Source organism: Gadus chalcogrammus, chromosome 10, assembly GCF_026213295.1.
Source record: "Gadus chalcogrammus isolate NIFS_2021 chromosome 10, NIFS_Gcha_1.0, whole genome shotgun sequence".
Taxonomy (NCBI): Eukaryota; Metazoa; Chordata; class Actinopteri; order Gadiformes; family Gadidae; genus Gadus; species Gadus chalcogrammus.
In genome coordinates this window covers 9,484,246-9,507,636 of record NC_079421.1, presented here as the reverse complement: position 1 = coordinate 9,507,636, position 23,391 = coordinate 9,484,246, and the positions used below count along the sequence as shown (strand labels likewise).

At 49.9% G+C, this 23,391-nt stretch overlaps 1 protein-coding gene across 1 annotated transcript; it reads left to right on the top strand.

Moving 5' to 3' along the window:
* The first annotated feature begins 9,440 nt into the window (after nt 1-9,440).
* On the top strand, nt 9,441-23,103 carry srp72 (signal recognition particle 72). The gene is made up of 19 exons (XM_056600183.1): nt 9,441-9,555; nt 10,306-10,426; nt 10,575-10,698; nt 11,202-11,345; nt 11,661-11,772; nt 11,871-11,902; nt 13,736-13,860; nt 14,152-14,209; nt 14,563-14,694; nt 15,040-15,168; nt 15,480-15,552; nt 15,682-15,746; nt 15,997-16,092; nt 16,310-16,413; nt 16,701-16,778; nt 17,572-17,709; nt 21,144-21,181; nt 21,463-21,622; nt 22,290-23,103. Exons 1-19 carry the CDS (start codon nt 9,456-9,458, stop codon nt 22,468-22,470), a joined length of 2,010 nt encoding a protein of 669 aa, XP_056456158.1. The 5' UTR covers nt 9,441-9,455; the 3' UTR covers nt 22,471-23,103.
* The last annotated feature ends 288 nt before the right edge of the window (nt 23,104-23,391 follow it).

Genomic DNA, 23,391 nt, shown 5'->3' with positions numbered 1-23,391 from the left:
TGTTTTTGTTGTCACTTTTTTTTCTCTACAACAATAATGCTCCCTGCGGACTGTCGGGTGAAGATAGAGATGGACGACTACGGCGAGGGGGCGTGTGGAGTAGCTTCGGAGTCTCTGGTGAGGGGTAGAGCCCAACGGGAACCAGCCGCCGTTGGAAAAGATGATTTTCATGGCGACAGACATGGCGGCGCCTTCCTCACATCAAGCCCGGTGTCCATCAAGACGCCTAGATACACCGGTAAGGCTGACTGGGAAGCTTTCCACGCGCAATTTGAACTTTTAGCCGATGCTGCCGGATGGTCAGTGAAGGTCAAAGCGCTGCAGCTTGCGATGTGTCTGGCGGACGGTCTTGTTTGTTGCTGCTTAGCCCAGAGGACAGGGGGGACTATGTTGCCCTAGTGGGGGCACTAAGGAGGCGTTTTGGACTATGTGTTAAGCCGGGGTTAATGCGCTCGGAACTCTGCAATAGGCGCAGGAAGCCGGGGGAGACGCTGCGGGCCCTGGCCAACGATATCGAAAGCCTGTCTCGGCGAGCATACGCCCACATGCCGCCAGCCGTGCAGAGCGAACTCGCTCGGGATCAGTTTCTCCAGGCCCTTTCCCCTACAGAACTGCGCATCCAGACCCAGCTAGCCCACCCGCAGACTTTGCAAGAGGCCTTGGAGATGGCCATAGAGAGGGAGCTGGTGTGGGCTGGAGCAATCGACGATCATCCTGCTCCTCAGCCGATGGTGAGATCGGCAAGGGAGAGGAGTGAGGACTCACAGAAGCCAGCCTGGGTGGACGAGCTCACTGAGCTCGTCCGCGCTGTCTCTATGCAGGCGGACCGCCGCCCCCCGTCTCGTCGAGAGCAGAGGGTCTGCTGGGGCTGCGGGCAGCCTGGCCACCTTGTCAGAGAGTGCCCTACAACGGTGAGAGCCCAGGGAAACGGGTCAGGGTCCGCGTAATTGGGGAGACGCGAGGCCCTGCCCCCTTACCCCCGCCGTCGTCGTCTGGAGGAGCCCATCATCACAGCCGGGGGGGCGGGGCTCCACCCCCCCCAGAAGCAGACGACAACATCCTGGAGCCTGTTGTCGTGGTGGGGCGGACCTGGGCGGGGGACTTTTGTCATGTTCCTGTCACTGTTGAGGGGGTGGCCTGTTTGGCTTTAGTCGATACGGGGTCTACTGTGACCCTGGTGAGGCCAGACATTTTGCCGACCTGGACGGTACTCCAACCTACAACTGTGCAGCTCCGCACAGTCACGGGGGAGAGGGCCCCCATGAAAGGGAAGGGGTTGTTGTCCATCTGCGTAGGGGGAAAGACTGTCCTCCACCCAGTGTGGGTAGCCGCTGTGCAGGACCCCTGTATCCTAGGGTTGGACTTCCTGCGGTGTACAGGCTGCCAGCTGGACCTGGAGAAGGGGGCGATTGGCTTCCAAGGAGGGCCCACAGTCTATATGGCCCCGCCAAACACCTCCTACATCCGGCCCCAACCGACAACAGCTCAGATGGACCAGTCACACGTCACCGGCCCCCTTCACCCCCTTGCAAAAACCTTCCAACCACCCTGTCTTCCTGATCCCTGTCCATTGTCTCAGTCCTCCTCCCGCAACCCATCTCCCTCCCTCCCACCCCCTTGTGTCAATGTTTCGGCCCCTACAGACTACTCCCTTGCCACTCCAGCACCCCACCTCATGAGCCTGGGCCCCTTCCCCTGCCCTGCCCAGCTTCCTCAGACAGGTGAGAAGACTGTGCTGTCGACTGTGCGGGCAATTTGGCAGGGGCACTGTGATGGACTAGACCCTCAACAGCAGGAGCAGCTGTGGCTACTACTGGCAGAGTTTAAGGACAGCTTTGCCTTGAATGAGAGCGATGTGGGTCAGACGCACCTGGTGCAGCATGAGATCGACACTGGGGATGCCAGGCCCATCAGAATGCGCCCGCGTCGCCTGCCCTTGGCCCGCCAGGAGGCTGCGGACCAGGCGCTGTGGGAGATGCAGCAGGCAGGCCTCATAGAGCCCTCAGATAGTCCCTGGGCAGCAGCCGTGGTGATGGTGCCTAAGAAGGGGGGTAAGTGGAGATTCTGTGTTGACTACAGGCCACTTAACGCAGTGACGAGGAAGGACTCCTACCCCATCCCGCGCATTGATGAGGCCTTAGATGTCGTAGCTGGGTCGTCCTGGTTCTCCTCACTCGATCTCCGCTCTGGCTACTTCCAGTGCCCTCTCGCCCCGGACGCCAGACCCAAGACTGCATTCTGCACTAGCAGAGGATTGTGGCAGTTTCGGGTCCTCCCTTTCGGCCTCTGCAATGCACCTGCGACCTTCGAGAGGCTGATGGACAGAGTGCTCGCCGGCATCCCCCGGCAGCAGTGTATCGTCTACCTGGACGATATACTGGCACACGGGGGCTCCTTTGAGACAGCACTTGCCTCACTGCGTCAGGTTCTGGAGAGAGTAGCTGCGGCGGGCTTGAAGCTCCATCCTGATAAGTGCCATTTCCTGAGGAGAGAGGTAACTTTCCTTGGGCACAGGGTGGGGGGAGAAGGCATTAGCACCATGGAGGACAAAGTGCAAGCTGTCCAGGACTGGCCCACCCCCACTGACACCAGACAGCTGAAAAGCTTCCTCGGACTGGCGTCTTACTACAGACGCTTTGTGAGGGGCTTCTCCTGTGTGGCCGCTCCCCTGTTCCGCCTGCTACAGAAGGACAGGGAGTTTGTGTGGGCAGAGGATTGCCACTCTGCTTTCGAGACACTCAAGGGAGCTCTCACCAAAGCCCCGGTGCTCTCCCCTCCTGACCCTGCCCTGCCCTTCATCCTGGACACGGACGCTAGTAACGTTGGCAATGGCGCCGTGCTGGCACAGGAGGGGCCGGAAGGGGAGCGGGTGGTGGCGTACTACAGCAGGACATTTAACAAAGCTGAACGCCGCTACTGCGTCACTCGTCGCGAGCTGCTGGCTATCGTTAGAGCTGTACGCCACTTCAAGTATTACCTCTGTGGCCTGCGCTTCACTGTAAGGACTGACCACTCCGCGCTCCAGTGGCTCATGTCTTTCAAGGAGCCAGAAGGGCAGGTCGCACGGTGGATCGAGGAGCTGCAGTCCTACAGCTTCAGTGTGGTGCACAGGGCAGGGGTACGCCATACTAATGCAGACGCCCTCTCCCGACGCCCCTGCAGTCAGGATGACTGCCGCTACTGTGAAAGGATGGAGAGCCGTGAGAAGGAGCTGTGCAGCCAGGAGGAGGGATCTTCTGCGGTGGAGGTGGCGTCCCCAGTCTGCTGTGAGCTCCGGGAGGTCGACACCGCAGGATGGAGACGGCAGCAGGAGGAGGACGCAGACCTTCGACCAGTGCTCCAGTGGTTGGACCAACAGCGGCGGCCCCCATGGGAAGAAGTGGCCGTTCTCTCCCTGGTCACCAAGGGACTGTGGGCTAAGTTCGAGGCCCTGCGACTGTGGGATGGCGTGCTTCAGCGGGCCTGGAAGGAACCCGCCACCGGAGAGGTGAGGTGGCAGGTGGTGGTGCCTCACTCTCTGCGTGGGGAAGTGCTTCAAGCGGTCCATGGTGCCGTGGGCTCAGGGCACTTTGGGGTGACAAAGACCCTGCGTCGCCTCCGCCTTGGCTTCTACTGGGGGCAGCACAAGAGGGACGTCGAGGACTTCTGTCGCCGCTGTGATGGCTGCACAGCCCGAAAAGGCCCCACTGAAAGGTCCCATGCCCAGCTACAGCAGTTCCCTGTGGGGTCCCCTATGGAGAGGGTTGGGGTGGATGTGGTGGGCCCGCTACCCTGCACAGAGAGGGGGAACAAGTATGTCCTCACGGCCATGGACTATTTTACCAAGTGGCCGGAGGCGTACGCTCTGCCTGACCAGGGGGCGGAGACCATAGCGGACGCTTTGGTCGGGGGGATGATTAGCCGTTTTGGGGCAGCGGAGTCCATCCACAGTGACCAGGGGAGAAATTTTGAATCCCGTGTCTTTGCGGCTTTATGTAGCAGGCTGGACATGCAGAAGAGCCGTACTACCCCCCTGCACCCACAGAGTGACGGCTTGGTGGAGCGATTTCATCGCTGTATGGAGCAGCAGCTGGCCATTGTCTCGGCTGAGCATCAGCGGGACTGGGACAATCATCTGCCTCTGGTGTTAATGGCATACAGGTCAGCTGTCCAGGAGTCGACGTCCTGCACGCCTGCTCTGCTGATGTTGGGCAGGGAGCTTCGCACCCCAGCTGACCTGGCGTTTGGCCGGCCGCCCGATTCTCCCCCTGTTCCTCCCGGCCCAGAGTATGCCAGGAGACTCCAGGACCGCCTGGAGACGGCTCACTCCTTCGCCAGGGGACAGCTGCTGAGCGCAGGGGTGAGGCAGAAAAGGAACTATGATGTGCGTTCCCGTGGCAGGCACTTTGAGGCTGGGGAGCTGGTCTGGACCTACAGCCCGCAAAGAAAGAAGGGAAGATGCCCAAAGCTCGATAGCGAGTGGATCGGGCCATGCAGGGTCCTTGAGAGGATGGGGGAGGTGGTGTACAGGGTCCAGCTACCACCTCGGGGAAGGAGGGTGGCTCTCCACAGAGACCGGTTGGCCCCTTATCGAGGCACCGCCACCCCTCAACCTACTCCAGCGAGCCCTGCAGCTCCCCGCACCGTTGCGAATGGGCCCCGGACACGCACACCTCAGTGTTCTGGCCCTGGGTCCCCACCTAACCCTAACCTTGTCTCCCATCCCTGTCGATCACCACAGTCAGCAACTTGGCCCCCAGCCCCGCCCCTCCCTTTCCCCCTGCCCGCCCCCGGGCCTGACACTCGTGGGCCCCTCTCGCCCCCAGGCGCTTCTCCCCAGCCCCCCGTGGCCCCAACGCGACCTCGTAGGGAGAGGAGAGCGCCGGGTCGCTTCCGAGACTTTGTTTGTTCCCTCGAGGACGAGGAACTTTGAAGGGGGGAGGCAATGTAGCGACCCTGGGACAGTTAAATAGTTTGTGTGTTATGTGTTACATTATATTTCGTTGTCCGTTATGCCAGTTGTTCTATGTGCATGTATTGTAATGTTATTCTTGTCAATCAGCATGGGGGGCGAATCATTAGGTCAGCTGGGGGAGGGCCTTGGAAGAACAGGAGGGTGGGGGCCTGCACGCGAGTGAGGCCGTGTTGCCGGGGTAACCGGGGTTTGTCTGGGTCCGGTTTTTCAGCTGTTGGTTACAATGTTGTTACAATGTTACGGGTTTCTGTGACCTGGCTTTTGGTCCATTAAAAACTACCTTCAACTAATGACTCGACATGATTATGTCACCGGCGAGGTCGTTACAGTACCCTCACTGGAGAACAAGACACCGAGGTACTTGAACTCCTTCACTTGGGCTAAGGACTCATAAATAACGATAATCGGGTTAAATAACTTCACATGGTGTGTCTGGTGTGTTTCCAGCATTCGTAGTGTTGATCAGCAGAGAAATAGTCCACCAAGACGTTGAGGTTGCTTAGCAACCAGAGACTCTGTCCATGCAAGTGAACGGAGCGTTCACTCTTCGTCATAACTATCAAACCCAACATCCTTCACATTCACCGAGCGAACATTATGAAAGTAAAATGCACATTTCTCGCTAAAAATGTTTCCATAAACGCATTTAATGGCGTAACTATGTTACTATTTCCACCCCCAGAATAAAGAAAGATGTCGGCCGTATGCTTCTGTGCAAGGGTCACTACTCTCTGTCGGTGACGTCGGGTCAAGCTCCACGCTGATTGGCTATCGTGGCTAAGCGTCACGCGTTGGAGCGTTGAAAGTTCTGAACTCCGGGAGTTGGTGCTTTACGGCACAGACCCCCAAACGCGGAACCGGCTCGATATAAACACAAGTAACTAAGGGATTGTTATATTCATCATAGATCAGCCGACTAAAAAGAGACAGAGAAACCCAATGTCGGAGGAACAGAAGAAGAGAAAAGGGAGACTGACCGACAGAGAGGCCAGACACGAGTAAACGTTGAGCAAGCTTTTCAGGAATAGCGTGAACTGAAAGAAAAAGAAGACTGCAAATCAGACGCCGACTCGGCCGTGTTGCTTTTGAAATTTAAAGTACCTTTGGGTGAACTTTGTCTTCGTGGTATTCTTGATGTTGATAGTCTCTGTACAAATGTGTTTGCTCAACCATTTTGTTGTGAGCCCTGTAAAAATTGTTTTCTCGACCGTTTTGTTGTGAGCCCTGTATGTTTCTAGCTTGCTTGGTTGCAACCATATAAACACCTTTGTTTCCATGGGTGTTTTGCTGTTCGTCCGTCTCGTCCCCCAGATACAGACTGAATCCCCGAATCCAGGTTCTTGTTTATTTAGATTATTATGTTGGCCAAACCTCTTACACTGATTGTTCTGTTCAACCTAAGATATAACAATTATAATCTAGGATATACATTCTCCCCGTCAACTATAAAAAAGGATGGATTTATGTTTATTGCAATACAAATACACCTTTTTAAAAATGTATAACCTTGCCTACACTTTATCAACATCTACTTCGGACATGGCTCCACGCATTCGCCGGCTTCTTTGAAAACAAATGCACATGGCTCGCGTAGAAGTGCATGGGGAAGGGTCGTCAACGAGTTGTTACGACAGTGTTGTGAAATATCTACTACGAAGCTGTAGGGGGCGCTGTGTAGAGAAATGTGCGTGCCAAAACCAAGAAAACAGCCAAGAAATGTCCGAAGTTGCATAGTGGGCCTTTAACAGGAATGGTGCGTTTTAATATCCATCCGTCTCGGAGCTCCGAGGACGTTGCCTAGCGACACGCACAAACACGCCCCTTTTCCTCGGAAGTCGATCTCGCCATCTCGTTTGAACTCAGCGGTGACCGAGCGAGGCTTCCGAGATAGAATTGAAGATGGATGCGCCCAGTGTGACATGTAGTGAACTGTTTTCATTGTGTTTGGACCGCTTTGGTGGTTTAAATCGCAATTTCAATCACTCGTATTGCTGTAATAACTTACATATGCAGAAGATACATTGAAACATGAAATGAAGGGAAAATTTTAGAAGTTCAAATGGCTGCGTTTTCGTACGGTGAAAACGCACCGTTTCATTTATATTATTTCGTAGTCCTGAAATAATATAAATGAAAATAGTAATAGTAGTCGGCCAATGCTACCGCAACAATAGCTTTCCGGGTGGCGTCCATGTTTTTCTCCGACGACCTACGCTCAAAACATAATAAAACGATTTTAGTGTGGGCGTGGCGTCCGATCCGAGATCCGAGTCGGCTCGCAGAGAATACTCGAACGCACAGTAACTATAATGGAGTGGCGAAGTCACGCCCCTGTTCCGGTAAAGCTCATGGGACCTATGAGATCGAAAAATATGAATGGGTGTCAATGGAGAGAAAATAATTATTTTCTGGTCCCAGTCTTGCCCTATATGCCCTGGTTTACACATATGTTGTTTGTGGATTTAAATGATAATTTTTCATGCAAAGAAAACAAAAAAAATTCGTGAAGAAGAAAAAACAGCTCTTCGCTGCTCTCGACGCATATGATATACGTCACCACACCCGCACTTGGAACTCGGCACAGAGATGGCGATCTCTCTGCTCCACTTCACCACTTTTTTTCAAGGCGAGGATAAAAGCATAGAAAGAGGTGAAAACCACTATAAGTTGGGGCATGTGGAGAGTTTTAGTTATGTGCCATCTCTATGTGCCATCTCTGTGCCGAGTTCCAAGTGCGGGTGTGGTGACGTATATCATATGCGTCGAGAGCAGCGAAGAGCTGTAGTTCACAAAGCGGCCTCACATAAAACCTAAAATTATCAAACTTCTTCACGAAAACTTTTAGTTTCCTTTGTACGAAAAATTATCAATTAAATCCACAAACAACATATGTGTAATCCAGGGCATATAAAGACTGGGACCAGAAAATAATTATTTTCTCTCCATTGACACCCATTCACATTTTTCGATCTCATAGGTCCCATGAGCTCTACCGGAAGGGGCGTGACTTCGCCACTATAGGCGATGCAGACAAATACAAATTAAAATATAGCTGCGAGCAGCAATGTGGGTGTCAAGCATAATGGGACTCGGTAGGCTAATTGCCGGATGGACGTAATCGGCCAGGGGGCTACATGACGGCCGTCTCGGAAATCGGCAATACCGACAGCCGGTGGGATGAGCATTATGCGAGTACGCGTCAATGTTTACCAAATGGGAAAAGGACCCCACCTAGAGGTAAGGGCGAAATACAGTCTGCCTGACAGAACAAATGTCACAAATACATAGGGGTATTCTGAACAATATCCCTAAAAGAGACACAATGTAAACAAGCATCCGTTCTGGAGGTGGTTCGTGAAGCATCTAATCCAGTGGGAATTGCAGTTTATATTGTAAGTGGGCGGAATGGTAAATATAGTCATTGTTGCATTATACATTAAGTACCGCTTGTCGCCACACGAGTGCAGTGTCTACCCATAAATGAGCGCCGTCAAGTTTGATTGGCTGTCACAGCCAAACGGTTTTGAATTTGAGAAAGCTGTTTGATACATTTGTTCAGCTTGGTCTGAAGATCATTTATACAACTTTCAACATGGAGGCCAAGTTCTGATGTTGCCATGAGAAATAATTTATAAGCTATATGGGGAGGTCTGGCAGTATCCTCAGACATTAAAAATAAGTTTGAAATGTATTCATGTGAAGAGAGAGGAGTTAAAACACGTCTTCATTAATTATAGCGCCCCCTAGAGGTCAATGGTCACCAAATTCATTCAGTGTAACCGTGATGGAGTCATGGGTCTATGTTCAAGGTTGGTTATGATATGTCAAAGGGCTGCTGAGATATGGGCTCACTTCCTGTTTGGCGACTTGGCGGTCAAATTTGATTGGCTGTAGCGGGCAAACAGTTTTGAATTTGACAAATCTATTCGATGTTTTGTATCAAGCATGGCCGGAAGATCATGTGTGCCAAGTTTCGAGATGATTGGACAAGATTTGTGATAGAAGTAGCATTTTGGAGGTTTTTGACATAAACCAACATTGGGAAAATCCATCATGGCGCAAAATCGTCATAGGGTGCGTTGAACTCGGCTTGGACCAAGGAATCTAATGATACCTGGTTTGTGAATATTGGATGAATGGGTCAAAAGTTATAAACATGAATGCGTGTGCAACTTTGACCTGTTGGTGGCTAGTGACCTGACATTGGCTTAATGGGCTAATGGGGCTGTCCTGAACCAGTGTGCCAAATTTCACAACTTTTCGCCAAGCGGTTCTATGGGCTGCCATTGACTCCCCCTGAAGGATAATAATAGGAATTCATACAAAAACAATAGGTTGTCTCTCAACTTTGTTGCTTGACACCCAATTAATGATTTAGTTTGTATGACCTTTTTTTAATTATCGATCTATTTAATCGGTAACATGAATATACGGTATTTATTTTACCACCCGGAAACATAATACTTCTACTTCCGGTTGGCTCTACCCTCATTCACCGAAGATGGCGAGCGGAGGGGGGCACGTCGCGGCGCTCTGGACTGAAGTGAACCGCTGTGGGCAGAATGGAGACTTTGCCAGGGCTCTCAAGGCAGTCAATAAAAGTAGGTGTTTGGGATTAAACGTCCACTTGTTTGACACAATGATCGGATTGTTAGAAGTAGTTGTAATTGTTGTTAGGGCGCCAATCACTGGGTAGAACCAGCTGTTAGCATAGCGATGCTAGGTACAGTTAGCCGTTCATTTCAGGTGGCAAACGTGTTTAAACACTGATTGGATGTTTCTGTTACGTGAGTGTGGATGGGTGATCTGTCAATTCTGCTTCCAACTTACCATTGAGGCTATTGGATGGTGTTTCTGTCCTGAGCCGTGATGGACAGTTTGTTCTCCTGGCGGACCAATGACGTGTCCATAGTGGAGGGGCTCTTTAGGGTGAATCTCTGGTCGCCTTGACCCTCCAATCCGCACCTGGTTCAGTTTAACTGCATGTGAAAACTTGATACTGATAGGTTACTCTTATTTTAGGGTTGCTTCGCTGTATTTCATTTTTTCGGTCATGTACTTTCTGCTCTGATATCCTTCTCTGGCGTCTGTTGTGGTCAACCTAACGATTGTTAGTGCTTGGCACTTGGTTCTATGAACGTACCTACAGCGATATATTGTTTATCACCTTCTGATAATTGCACTTATTGTAAGCAGCTTTGGATAAAAGCGTCTGCTAAATGCCCTAAATGTGTGTTACACAGACCGTGTTCTTGTCTTTGGCCAGGAGTATGTTTTTAGCACATTGTCTTTCAATGGATCTGAGGGCTATTCTCAGTACTTCATCATATTTTCACCAAACTGTCTTTCAGTTCTGCACGAAGCCAAGGATGACATCACAGCCCTCCACTGTAAAGTCGTCTGTCTTGTTCAAAACAGCAGCTTCAAGGAAGCCTTAAATGTGATGAACAACTACTCTAAACTGCTTGGCAAGTAAGTGATCACCGTCACTTTATGTCAGCTTAATCGTTTGTTGTTTCACCCTCTTGAGAACGCCACAACTAACTAAAGCATCCCTTTTTGTTTTCTCAATGTTCTCGCTGCGTTGTGCTACGCTGTGTGTGACCCTCCTCTTCCTCAGTGACCTGGTGGTGTTCGAGAAGGCGTACTGTGAGTATCGTCTGAACCGGGTGGAGAGCGCCCTGAAGACCATCGAGGCAGCCTCCGAGCAGACCGACAAGCTGAAGGAGCTGTACGGCCAGGTGGTGAGTTCCCACACCTCCAGAGACCTCTTCGTCCTCTCTTGAGGAGGATAGAAGTCCTGTTCAGTGGCCTACTGGTCTACCTTGAGGCTAGGGTGAGGTGAAGTGTTTTGGAGGCTTATTACATATTCCTGACAGGTCACAGCTAGTAAGCGATTGAACAATTAATAGTTTATTTTTTCCAATCCTGCCTATGTATACAATCCTGTATGTCATTATTCCAATTGAACCAGCTCTCGCTCCATTTCCATACATATGTTTGGCAGATCAGATCTTTATGAGCCTGTAATGCCAATGTGACATTTCAACCAAAAACTGCAATCTGCTGCTAATAAAATCTCCTTGTAGTAATAATGTTCATGACATTATTCATTACCTACAACCTACTGTTGGTGTGCTGCCATTCATTTCTTCACATGGTGGTGGTGTGCCCCGGCCTCAGAAAGGTTGGGCACCACTGGCCCGGTCGAGGTGGGATGTGATGTAACGAGGTGTTCCTTCCCCAGCTCTACAGATTGGAGCGCTACGACGAGTGCAAGGCGGTGTACACGGACCTGATCAGGAACTCCCAGGATGAGTACGAGGAGGAGAGGAAGACCAACCTGTCCGCCGTGGTAGCGGCCATGAGCCAGTGGGGCGAGAGCTCTCCGGTGAGTCTGCTGCTGAAACGACCTCACAGTCAGACGCATGTTGGAGGGTGGGGGGGGGGGGGGGGGGGGGGGGGTGGTTAACACCGGCGTACAACGCTGAATCAACTGTTGACATTCAGACTCATTGTTGAGTGGGAGACAGAGGGGTAGAGACTGGGGGAGACGGACGGATGGACGGACTGACTGAGAGAATGAGAGGGGAAGAGAGAACAAGACTGGGATAGACAAGTAGATGAAGAAAGAGAGGGGTAGAGAGAAAGACTGTAGCTAAGTAGTCAATGGCGTCCCTGTACTGATGTTTTGTTCCTCCTACAGGAGGACCTGGGACTCTCTGAGACGACGTATGAGCTGTGCTACAACGCAGCCTGCTCCCTGATTGGTCAGGGACAGCTCACCGAGGCCCTCAATAAACTAAAGCAAGCCGAAGGTGAGTCCGGTCTCCTTCTGGTCCTCTTTCACTACTTACCGCGTTAGTTTTGTTGAACTCTGACCTTGACAAGAACTCAATCTCTCTCTTTTTGGCAGAGCTCTGCAGAGTCTCCTTTGCTGACGATACTGTAAGTCTTCTGTTTTATGCATTCATTATTTTTTATTTAATAATAATAGATTCAATTTATATAGCGCTTTTCTCACACTCAAAGCACTTTACATAGGGGCACAACAATAGATAAATAAGAACAACTTTTAGAGTTGATGGGGCTAGGGTTGATGGGTGATCTAGGGGTAGGCAGAGGAGAAGAGATGATTCTTGAGGCGGGACTAAAAGATGGTGAGGGACTCAGAGTCACAAATATGTTGGGGGAGGGAGTTCCAGAGCCTGGGAGCTGCCCTGGAGAAGGCTCTGTCACCAAGGCTGTGGAGTTTTGATGTGTGGATGGAGAGGAGACCGGCATAGGAGGATCTGAGGGCCCGGGGGGGTTGGTAGAGGGAGAGAAGGTCAAAGAGAAATGGGGGGGCCAAATGGGGGAGGGCTTTGTAGGTGAGGACCAGGAGTTTGTAGTGGATCCAGTGTGAGATGGGGAGCCAGTGGAGATTCTTGAGGACTGGGGTGATGTGAGGAGACGGGCTGCTGCATTCTGGACCAGTTGGAGTCTGTTGATTGAGGTGGTGGAGATGCCGGCGAGGAGTGAATTGCAATAATCAAGGCGGGAGGAGATGAAGGCATGGATGGGTCTTTCTGCAGGGGGTGGGGTGTGAGGGAGTATCTGATCTTTGCGCTATTACGGAGGTGATAGAAGGAGGTTTTGAAAGTGTGGGGTTCAAGGGAGAGGGTGGAATCAAAGATTACGCCAAGGTTGCAGGCCTGGGGGGAGGGGGAGACCATGGTGCCGTCAATAGTGAGTGTGGGGGGGTTTGCAAGTTTACTGAGGGTGGAATTGGAGCCAATGAGGAGGAGTTCAGTTTTGTTGCTGTTAAGTTTCAGGAAGTTATTATGCATCCAGAGAGTAAGTGAAGACAGGCAGGATTTAATGTGGGAGAGGGGGGGGATTTGGTGCTGAGGTAAATCTGGGTGTCGTCGGCGTAGCAGTGGAAGTCCATGGAGAAATAGCGGAGTAACTGACCAAGGGGGAGGAGGTAAATGATGAAGAGGAGGGGGCCCAAGTACAGAACCTTGGGGAAGGCCTTGTGTGACGGTGGCTGTGGCAGATGTGTGGTTGTGGAGGGAGATGAAGTGAGATCTGTTGGAGAGGTAGGAGTGAAGCCAGCTGAGTGCAGTACCTTTGATACCGAGGTTGCTGAGTCTTGTGAGCAGGATGTTGTGGTTTACGGTATCGAAGGCTGCACTCAGGTCAAGGAGGATGAGGAAGTTGAGGGAACCAGAGTCGGCAGAGGTGAGGAGGTCATTGAGGAGGGCGGGTTCTGTGCTGTGGAGGGGGCGGAAGCCAGATTGGAGGGGTTCGAAAAGGTTATTGGCGTGGAGATGGGACTGGAGTTGTGTGGTGACGATGCGTTCAAGGGTCTTGGAGAGGAAGGGGAGGTTGGAGATTGGGCGGTAGTTACTGAGGGAGGAGGGGTCGAGGCCAGGTTTCTTGAGGGTGGGGGTGACGGCAGCAGATTTGAAGGCAGAGGGGACAGTTCCATGGGACAGTGAGGAGTTAGAGAGCTTAGTGAGGTAAGGGCGAAGAACTGGAGGAATGAGTTACAGGTCTTCCCGACGGAGCAGCTAGCGTTAGCCGCCACTCGATAGATGAGCGGGGGGGACCCACTAGCAGGATTCGGGAGGCGAGTGGATGAAAGTTTATTTAAGCGTAAGCTTACATTGTGATGTTTAGCAGTGGGGTCCTGTTGGGAGGGTGAAGCTTATGTGTGGGGCTGTTTTGAAGCTGTTTTTCTGGTAGAGAATCTATCTTGATGACTTGCTGTCTCTCCCGACACGCTTACCCTCACAGGACATGACGGAGGAGGACATTGAGTCGGAGCTGGCCGTCATCCACTCCCAGATGGCCTACATCATGCAGCTACAAGGACGCACAGAGGAGGCTCTGCAGCGCTACAATCAGGTCATCAAGCTCAAGTGAGTCAGGAACACCGTGAGGCGGCGTCGAATTGAACTGTGCGGAACGACCGTGTTATACTGCTGTTTGATGCAACAGAACGTGAACTTTCAAGTTCACCAGTACAACAATAAGTCTGATTCTGTATTTTGACTTTATGTCCGGTTAGCCTCAGAGTGGTACTTGGTTTATTAGAGGGCCACTCCCTGTGGGTACTGTAAATAAACTTCTCTGTGCAACAACACTGAAGAAGCTCAGCCTAAGGATGTTGAATGCTGAAGTGTTAACACGGTCCCTGGTTGTCCCTGCAGGCCGTCAGACGTCGGGCTCCTCGCTGTTACTGCCAACAACATCATAACGATAAACAAGGTGAGAGAAAGACCCCACCTTGTGACTACGGTTAAGGGCTGATTATGGTCCCACATCTAGGACCACACAGACGCTTCGACAGTCGTGAACCTGTTTTGGTTCTGTCGGGATTTAGTGAGCGGAACAATCGCAGCCCTTGCTGCTGCATCACCTCGACAGAAGGTCAGAATTTTTGGGAGGCGCACTTCCGGCCCTTGCAGTGGACGCAAGGACGTAACGGGGCCGTATAATCTGCCCTTTACGCTCTCCCGCTTAAACCAACCACGCCCTCTTCAGCATCATAAGAGGGTTAATGGTACGAGGTCCTGTGGGTAATGGGAGTACTAACGTCTGTCTGTCTGTCCCTCCCTCAGGACCAAAACGTGTTTGACTCTAAGAAGAAGGTGAAGCTGACGAGCACGGACGGGGTGGAGCACAAGCTGGCCCGCAGGCAGCTGCAGGCCATCGACTTCAACAAGGCCCTGCTGGCCATGTACACTAACCAGGTAACCCTAGCGACCATGTAACCGTAGCCACCACATTGTAACTAGAGACGGGGTAACCCTAGCGACTATGTTACTGTAGCGACCGGGTAACCTTGGCAGCCATGTAACCACAGCAACTGGGTCACCGTAGCGACTGGGGTCACCATAGCAACCATGTTACCGTAGCGACCGGGTTACCGTAGTGACCGGGTATACCTAGCGACTGGGTTGACGATCCCTAGCGACCAGGTTACTATCCCAACATCCTTCCTATGAAAGTGCTCACTGAGTCAGACGTCTCAGTGTGAGAGTGTGAAGCCCCAGGGCCATCAGAACTGACCAGGGCTGTGTCTCTGTCTCCAATAGGCGGAGCAGTGCAGAAAGCTGGCGTCGGGCCTCCAGACCCAGAACCCCGGGCAGCCCCGGCCCGTCCTGGTGCAGGTGGCCCAGCTGTGCAGAGAGAAGCAGCACGGCAAAGCCATAGAGCAGCTGCAGGTAGAACACACACACACACACACACACACACACACACACACACACACACACACACACACACACACACACACACACACACACACACACACACACACACACACACACACACACACACACACACACACACACACACACACACACACACACACACACACACACACACACACACACACACACACACACACACACCCCCCTCTCTCTCTCTCTCTCTAACTATGGGCATAATACACAGCATACTGTGCTGCCTTGGTGCAGGTAGAAGCAACACACACCTGTACAGCCCTTGTGACCGGTCCGTCTCTCTCTTGAAGCAATTCGCAGAGCAGCATCCGGAGAGTGCGTCCGGGATCAAGATGACCATGGCACAACTGTACCTGACTCAAGGTGCGCCTCTTAAAGTGACACTGCATGCATTCAACTGCATATTTGCACAAAGTCTCAAAAGAGCCATACACACAGATGACAACAATGAAAACACGCTGGTAACAATAATGATCTTATTTTGTTTGGTAGGTCATGTCACGAAAGCCTGCGACATCCTGAGGTCGATCGAAGATTTCAAGCACAAACAAGGAATGGTACGTTTAAATCGAATGCAATACTCGATACGATTTATCAAAGCTTCTCTCATCCATCACATAACGTCATGCCACCGTGCCAAGATGCCAGCGTCGCTATGGGAATCAAAAGAACAAGAAGCAATTATATTCATGAGTGGACGATCTTCAACTTCAGAGCGCTGGTTTCAGACTCCAGACTGTATCACGTGACTGCATCACGTGACACGCTCAGCTGCCAGGGACCAATCAAATGTCTCCTCTTCCCAAGGTGTCGGCCCTGGTGTCCATGTACAGCCACGAGGAGGACATCGACAGCGCCATTGAGGTGTTCAGCCAGGCCATCCAGTACTACCAGTCCCAACAGGTAGGGGGCATCACCGTGTCTCAGCGGACCTCAGGTCAGTCCTGGTCACCTGGGGTCGGTCTGTGGGGAAGGGGTGGAGAAGACTACTCTTGGAGAGTCTGCTCCAGTGTTTCCTAAACTTTGGGTGGCGCAAATGTTGTACCCTGACCCGTTCTGTTCTCTCTCTCACTCCCTCCCTCCCCCATTCTCTCTCTCTCTCTCTCTCTCCTACTCTCAGTCCGGCTCCCCAACACATCTGGCCCTCGTCCGCGAGGCCGCCAACTTCAAACTGAAGCACGGCCGGAAACGAGAAGCCATCAGCGACCTGGAGCAGCTCTGGAAGTACGTAGTCCCGGCTCTGTTTATCGTGTTTAGAAGGAGGAGATGGGAGGTGTATTAATCCATGACACTCACTGTGGTGTGGAGAATCCAGAGGAGAAATTACCACTTTACCTCTTAACTGATCTCTGGCCTTTTTGAGATGTCCTGTGTGTTGCTTCATGATGTCCTATTTGTTTCATGTCTACCATGTGTGTGTTTCTTTGTGTATACTATGTGTGTGTTTCTCTGTGTTTAGATGCCCTGTGTTTTACTTCATGTCCGCCATGTGTGTGTTTCTTTGTAACCAGGCAGAACCCCAAAGACATCCGCATGCTGGCCCAGCTGATCTCAGCCTACTCTGTGGTGGACGCAGACAAGGCCAAGTCGTATCCCTTTAAAACAGTGATAACTTCCTTCATTCCTCCAAGTCGTATCCCTTTAAAACCGTGATCACTTCCTTCATTCCTCCAAGTCGTATCCCTTTAAAACCGTGATCACTTCCTTCATTCCTCCAAGTTGTATCCCTTTAAAACAGTGATAACTTCCTTCATTCCTCCATGTCGTATCCCTTTAAAACCGTGATCACTTCCTTCATTCACGCTAGATGTATTGACGTGTGGCGTTCACAGCAGAAACCAGGATCTGACTTAAAAAGCTTGAAAACTAAAATGATTATACAATGAGAGGCAGAAATGAGGGGTAAATGTAAGCTATAATATTAACCTCTACGGTAAGACTTCAGGAAATAAGGGAACCCTGACAGCATATGCAGCATAACACTTTATATGCTGCATTATTAACCGTGTATCTAAAGATTCCCAAGAGGTATATATATTAATTTACATTTAGGAGACGCTTTTATCCAAAGCGACTTATAATAAGTACATTTGTGAGAAGAAAGAGAAACAACAATTTATCTCTGTCGGTACAGTAAGGATGTTTGTAGAACCAAGTGCCAAGCACTAACGATCACTAGGTTAACCCATTCCCTGTAAACAACAAAGATAGCTAGTGTAAGATGCTACAACATGCTAAGTAGTGTTTTTTAAACAATTTTTCTGCATTCCTATGTGAAGGTTATATAAAGTGTAATGCGGCGTTAGTATGTGAATAGCGAGTCCTCACGGAGGCGGTACTCACGGAGGAGCCCACACCAGTGATCCTCAACCCGCCCCCCAGCCTCAGTAAACACCTGCCCTCGCCCGACTCCATGGCGCTGAAGGTGGACGTGGAGGAGCTTGAGAACTCGCACGGCGCCACCTACATCAGGAAGAAGGCGGCCAAGCCTGCGGGCGACGCAGTGCCCAAGGAGCAAGGGTAGGAGACCGCCGAGCTCTACCTAACTCAGGAGGTAGAGCGGGTCGACCTGTAGCCGGAAGGTTGCTGGTTCGATCCCCGGCTCCTCCTAGCTGAGTGTCGAGGTGTCCCTGAGCAATACGCCGCACCCTAACTGGTCTTGACGTGCTGGCTGTCGCCTTGCGTGGTAGACTCTGCCGTCGGTGTGTGTATATGCACTGTCGTGAGTCGCTTTGGATAAAAGCGTCCACTGAATGTAAACGAGACCGGCAGGCCTACGGACCTCGTGCAGTCACCCTGGGTTGTGGCCTGTCCTGTTAGCAGGAGGAGCTTTTATTAGTGTTTATTAAACCTTATTGCACTAGATGGGACTCGTGGAGATTAGAATCTCTTGGTTGAATCGACCTGGTCAAGAAAGCAGCATTAACATCCCAACAGGGCGACAGCGAGATGAAGCTACAACACTCTTATACCAGAGCGTAGATGAACCGCCGGTTTAGACATAAGACTGCAAATCCAATCCTTGAAGGTGCCATGGCATGAAAATCTCACTTTATGAGCTTTTCTAACATAAATATGAGTTCCCCTAGCCTGCCTATGTCCCCAGTGGCTAAAACTTACGTTCGGTATAAAACGAGCACTAGGTGTTCTGCTCGCCTTTGGAAAAAACGGAGGCTCCAGCGCGCTGATTTGGAATGTGGTTTCTTATGTCGTCACATTGCAGTAAGCTCCTCCCCTTACTCTGCCTGGCCCGCCCAGAGGCTTTGGCCCGCCATTGAGGTGTGTGTGTGTGTGTGTGTGTGTGCGCGCTGTAACGCAAGTGTTTCTTGTCGGTTCTTTGACGTCTCTTGTATTTTCACAACAAGACTGTAGTGGGGGTTATCTCAGCCATGGTTGAGAAGGAATTGGGGTAAAGGAACTTCGGCTTTGACTCCCTGAAGTACATAAACTGCGACATGCCGCCGGTTGCCGCGAGGCACCACCGCCGCGAAGCACCACCGCCCGGCAGCGGGCAGCCGGCAGCAGGCAGCATGTGGTTCAGTCTACTTCAGATGGATGTGGAAGCACCAGAGACGTCGCAGAACCAGACGAAGTCGTTTGTGATTCATAATATCTTCTGGAGGCGCACACAGCTTTAGGCCGTGATAATATGTATTATATGATATAGATATGTATTATATGACATTATTTAGATATAAAGCTCCAGGACTGTAACGCTAGTGTTGTACACTTCCTTGTTATTTGGATAACCGTTCTGCTTTTGGTGTTATGCGCCATAACTTATGGTGCATAACACGTCGGACTCACGTCTCTGGTATTTCCACAATGAGACTCGTAGTGGGGGTTATCTCAGCCATGGTTGAGAATGAATTGGGGGGGGGGAAAGGAACTTTGGCTTTGACTCCCACAAGACTCCCTTGGCGGCGAATGTCTCCTGCCAGTCTACTTCCGATTGCTGTGGAAGAACCAGGAACGTCGGAGAACCCAACGCGGTCGTTTGAGATTCATAATATCGGCTCACACAGCTTTTGGCCGTGATAATATATGTTATAGATGTCTATGTAGGCTATATGATATTATTTAGTAGAGCTCCAGGACTCCCGTGTGTTCTAGAACAGGGGTTTTCAAAGTGTGAGAGAGTGAGCCCCCCCTCAGAGAAAAAAATTCAGCTGAGCCCCCCCAATTTTTTTTTCTAAATACCTGTGTTTTGAAAGCTATTTTAATTATTTTACACATTTCAAACATCTCCGATCATAATTTTAAAACATTTGGAACATATTTTTGAAACATTTGAAACAAATTTTTTAACATATTTTTTAAACATATTTCTGAAACATTACATCTTTTTGCGTTTTTAAACAACAAAATGTAACAACTTTATCTAAGCATGTTTTAGCTTAACCTTTTTTAAATACATTTGAACATCTTAATCTGTAAACTGCCAGTTTACAGATTCATTCAGGGTCCCCGACTCTGAATTTTCTGAGTCGAATCAGATCTGCCTTTTCAGTCCAGAGATTCGACTATTCGGCGGGGTTTGTTTACCGGCGTTGCCGGTGACCTCAATTATTATAACCAACTGAAAACGACGCCGGTTTGAAACTAAAACTGTGATTCTGAAAAAAGTATAAATGCTATCAAAATTCCGTTTAGATAGTATTGAAGATACAAGTGTGTAGATTTGTTTAATGGTTTGAACGATGGTAAACGGTTGAAAAAGGAATGAGTTACGATGTCTAGAAGTAGGTGTATCAGAATGGGCTGACGTCTTCAATGAAAACAGCTGAAAACGAAGCAGTATGAAACTAAAACTGTGATTCTGAAGACATTTTAAATGATATCGAAATTCTGTTTCGATATTATTGAAGATACGTGCGTGTGTGTGCTAATCTTCTCGATGCCATTACCGTGCTACCACTTAAATTGGTATGTCTAGCAAAGGGTTCTAATTATGGTTGTAGAGCATAATTAGCATTTAGTATAACACCACAACAAATGCATAAAATCCCACTAATTCCCCCCAATAAACGGCCCTCTGTACGCCACACCGCCGAGCTGCTCCGGCAGGCAGCCGCAATTAATGGCAGAGCGCCACAAAGGGCCAATCTTGTGTAGATTTGTTAAATGGTTTGCACGAAGATAAACGGTTGAAAATTGATTTAGTTATGTTACTTCTACAGTTGAAGTACGACTGATGATTTGAATCATCGTCTTTCAGGGTTTTCTTCGGGTTTATTTTTTTCTCACGGCGCGCCCCCCCTGAAGAACTCTGGCGCCCCCCAGGGGGGGCGCGCCCCACAGTTTGAAAACCACTGTTCTAGAATATTTACAGAACACGGTTAAAGGCTGTGTGCGCCTCACCATTGCGATACATCCACTGTAAACAGCGCATGGTACCGTGGCTGCAAGCTGCTCAGGGCCACACCCCCACCCTCCGCCATGACCCGCCTCGCTCCTCCTCATTTGCATTATAGCTACAGACACCAAAACAGCGCATTTGGGGGAAGCTCAATGTGCGACTGGCTCGGAGTGGCTGTAACTCTGCACCACGGCTGAATTTCGGGAACGTCTTTGAATACTGTGTTGGTGGCCCACTAATAGCTTTATTAAGCATCCATAAAATAGCATGTCATGGCACCTTTAAGATTACAAATCCAATCAGTCTCCCAGCTCGACGGGCCGATTACACCGGCCAGTTGCTGTTCACTTAAGGCCGAGTGTTAGTGTTGTCCCACGTTACGTCTCGTTCAGGGTTTCTGCTCTGGTCTTTCTGAAATAGTGTTTACATCTATTTGCTACTTATTTGTCTCACACATGAAGTAACGGGTTTAATTATGGATCAGGATGATCTTGTTAATGTGTGTGCACCGTGTATTTTGTGCTGGAGGTATACTGTGTTTCATGTGTGTATCTGAGGTGATGTGGTCGTGATCCTACGTCTGATTCCTCCACAGAAACGTTGAAATCAAAAAGAAGAGGAAGAAGAAGAAGGGTGGGTTGCATCTGTTTCACATTCATTTAATTAATTAATATAGAACTGCTATTGGACGATCTCCATAAGCATTATATTTGAAGGCTGTGTTGCTTTGGTCCATCCCCATTAGCATTATGACTGAAGGCTGAGCTGCTATTGGTTGATCTCCTTTGGCATTATATTCAAAAACGGAGCTATACTGCTATTGGTCGATGTTGATCAGAAGTACATTAGTAAACAAGTCCTTCTTTCTTTTGGCTCCGTTCCGCTGCTGACCTGCCCTCGTTGTGGTTTTCCAGGCAAGCTGCCCAAGAACTTTGACCCCAAGGCGACCCCCGACCCCGAGCGCTGGCTGCCCATGCGGGAGCGGACGTACTACCGCGGCAAGAAGAAGGGCAAGAAGAAGGAGCAGGTCGGCAAGGGGACGCAGGGCACCACCGCTGGGGGCTCCGCAGACCTGTGAGTACCCTCCGTCTGGCCCCTGTCTGGCCCCCGTCTGGCCTCTGCGCTGGTTTAGTTCCTATTCCGGTAGAGCTGGACCAGGTTTAAAGGGGTGATGTCATGCAATGTTTGCTTCAGTCCACTGGGTTGGCTGGTAGACTGATCTATCCAGCACACGTCTAGGTGGACACACCTACTCGTGATGTCAGAAGAGGCAGATCTTTTAAAACGTCTCGTAACGGCTAATCACACTCACCCCTGGTGGTATATTATGTCACCTTTAACCAAGATGTATGTACGAAGGTCGGCTGACCAGGACTGCTCCTGATGAGCTGGCTGTCGCCTTGTTGAAATAAGTCCTAATGTAATGTAGGTGCAGTACTACATTATATTAGTTGGTTTTGATTTAATTAGGATTCTTTATGGGATGCTGAGATGCCCAGTGTTGAACATTTGATCAAAATCGATATCACTCTAATCCTTATGTATAATAATAAATGCTATATATTGGTTTAATCCTTATGTTATATGTTGGTTTAATCCTTATGTTATGTATTATATATACATAACACTTTGCTATATTATTCCATTATAATAAATGTTATATGTTTGTTTAATCATTATAATTTATTTGTTTAATCGTTACTGTTTTATTCATGTACTGGTTTAATTTATTTCCTTCCAGGGACGCCAGTAAGACTGCCAGCAGCCCCCCCACCTCCCCCCGCCCAGGCTCCGCCTCCAGCTCCGCCCCCGGGGCCTCCGGTGCGGTCCCACCCCGCCAACAGAAGCCCGCCACCGCCTCGGGCGCCACTCGCAAGAAGGTCCCGCAGAAGAAGAAAAAGAGCGGGAAAGGGGGCTGGTAGGACCGCGGGCCCAAGAGGATGCTGCGAAACTGACGGCGAGACGGAAGCAGTTTGGTTATTTTCTACAGACCATCCATTTAATGTGCGGCCGGAATGGCGGCCGTGCGTCTGTTTGCCGGCCGGAGGCGGGGCCAGCTGCCTCCGCCACTCAAGTGTTTTGTTTTTTATTTTTACAAAATGGCCTCCGAGCTCATTTGTGTTTCATTCATTTTTTCAGGAGAGCGTCGATCTTACTTTTGAGATATCTATGATTACACACCAAATCAAATCCCAAAGTTGACTTGAAGGTTGAACAGAAATGTCTTTCTTTTTGTTTGGTGTGTTTTTGGGAAACAAAACCGCATCCGTTTACAAAGTCGGCAGAACTTTGTCCACACATGTCATATCCTGTCTTTATCTCATTGATAAATCTCACTTCATTTTTACGTCAGTTTGGAACGGCCACAAGGCAAGTCGGAGTATTTATTTTTTAATCCCTATGTTGGTCTCAACCCAGAGAAATTGTAATTATATTTCTCGGTGTTTCTGTTGAATGTTTCATCAACATTGCAACATGGAGATGAAAAAATTTACTATTTTGGCCAAAAGTGTCCCGTTACGCAATGTCTTAATAAACAGATCCTGGAAAATATATCCCAAGTGTTTTTGTAAATGTACTGTGACAACTGAAATCCATGTGGTCACATGGCAATATGAAAGGAAACATACATTATAAAAACGGTCATGAGGCGAGCTGTTCTGTCAGCCCAATTTGTTGGCTAATCTTAGATCTCAGTACCTGCATGTCTCACTCAATTGGAGGACCTAGAAAATGAGGGTGAGGTTGCAGACTCCACCTATTGTCGAGGCGTCATCTAGAGGAGCCATACACACACTCCCGCTCAAAGTATTTAAAGAAATGTTTTCAAATATTAACTTGCT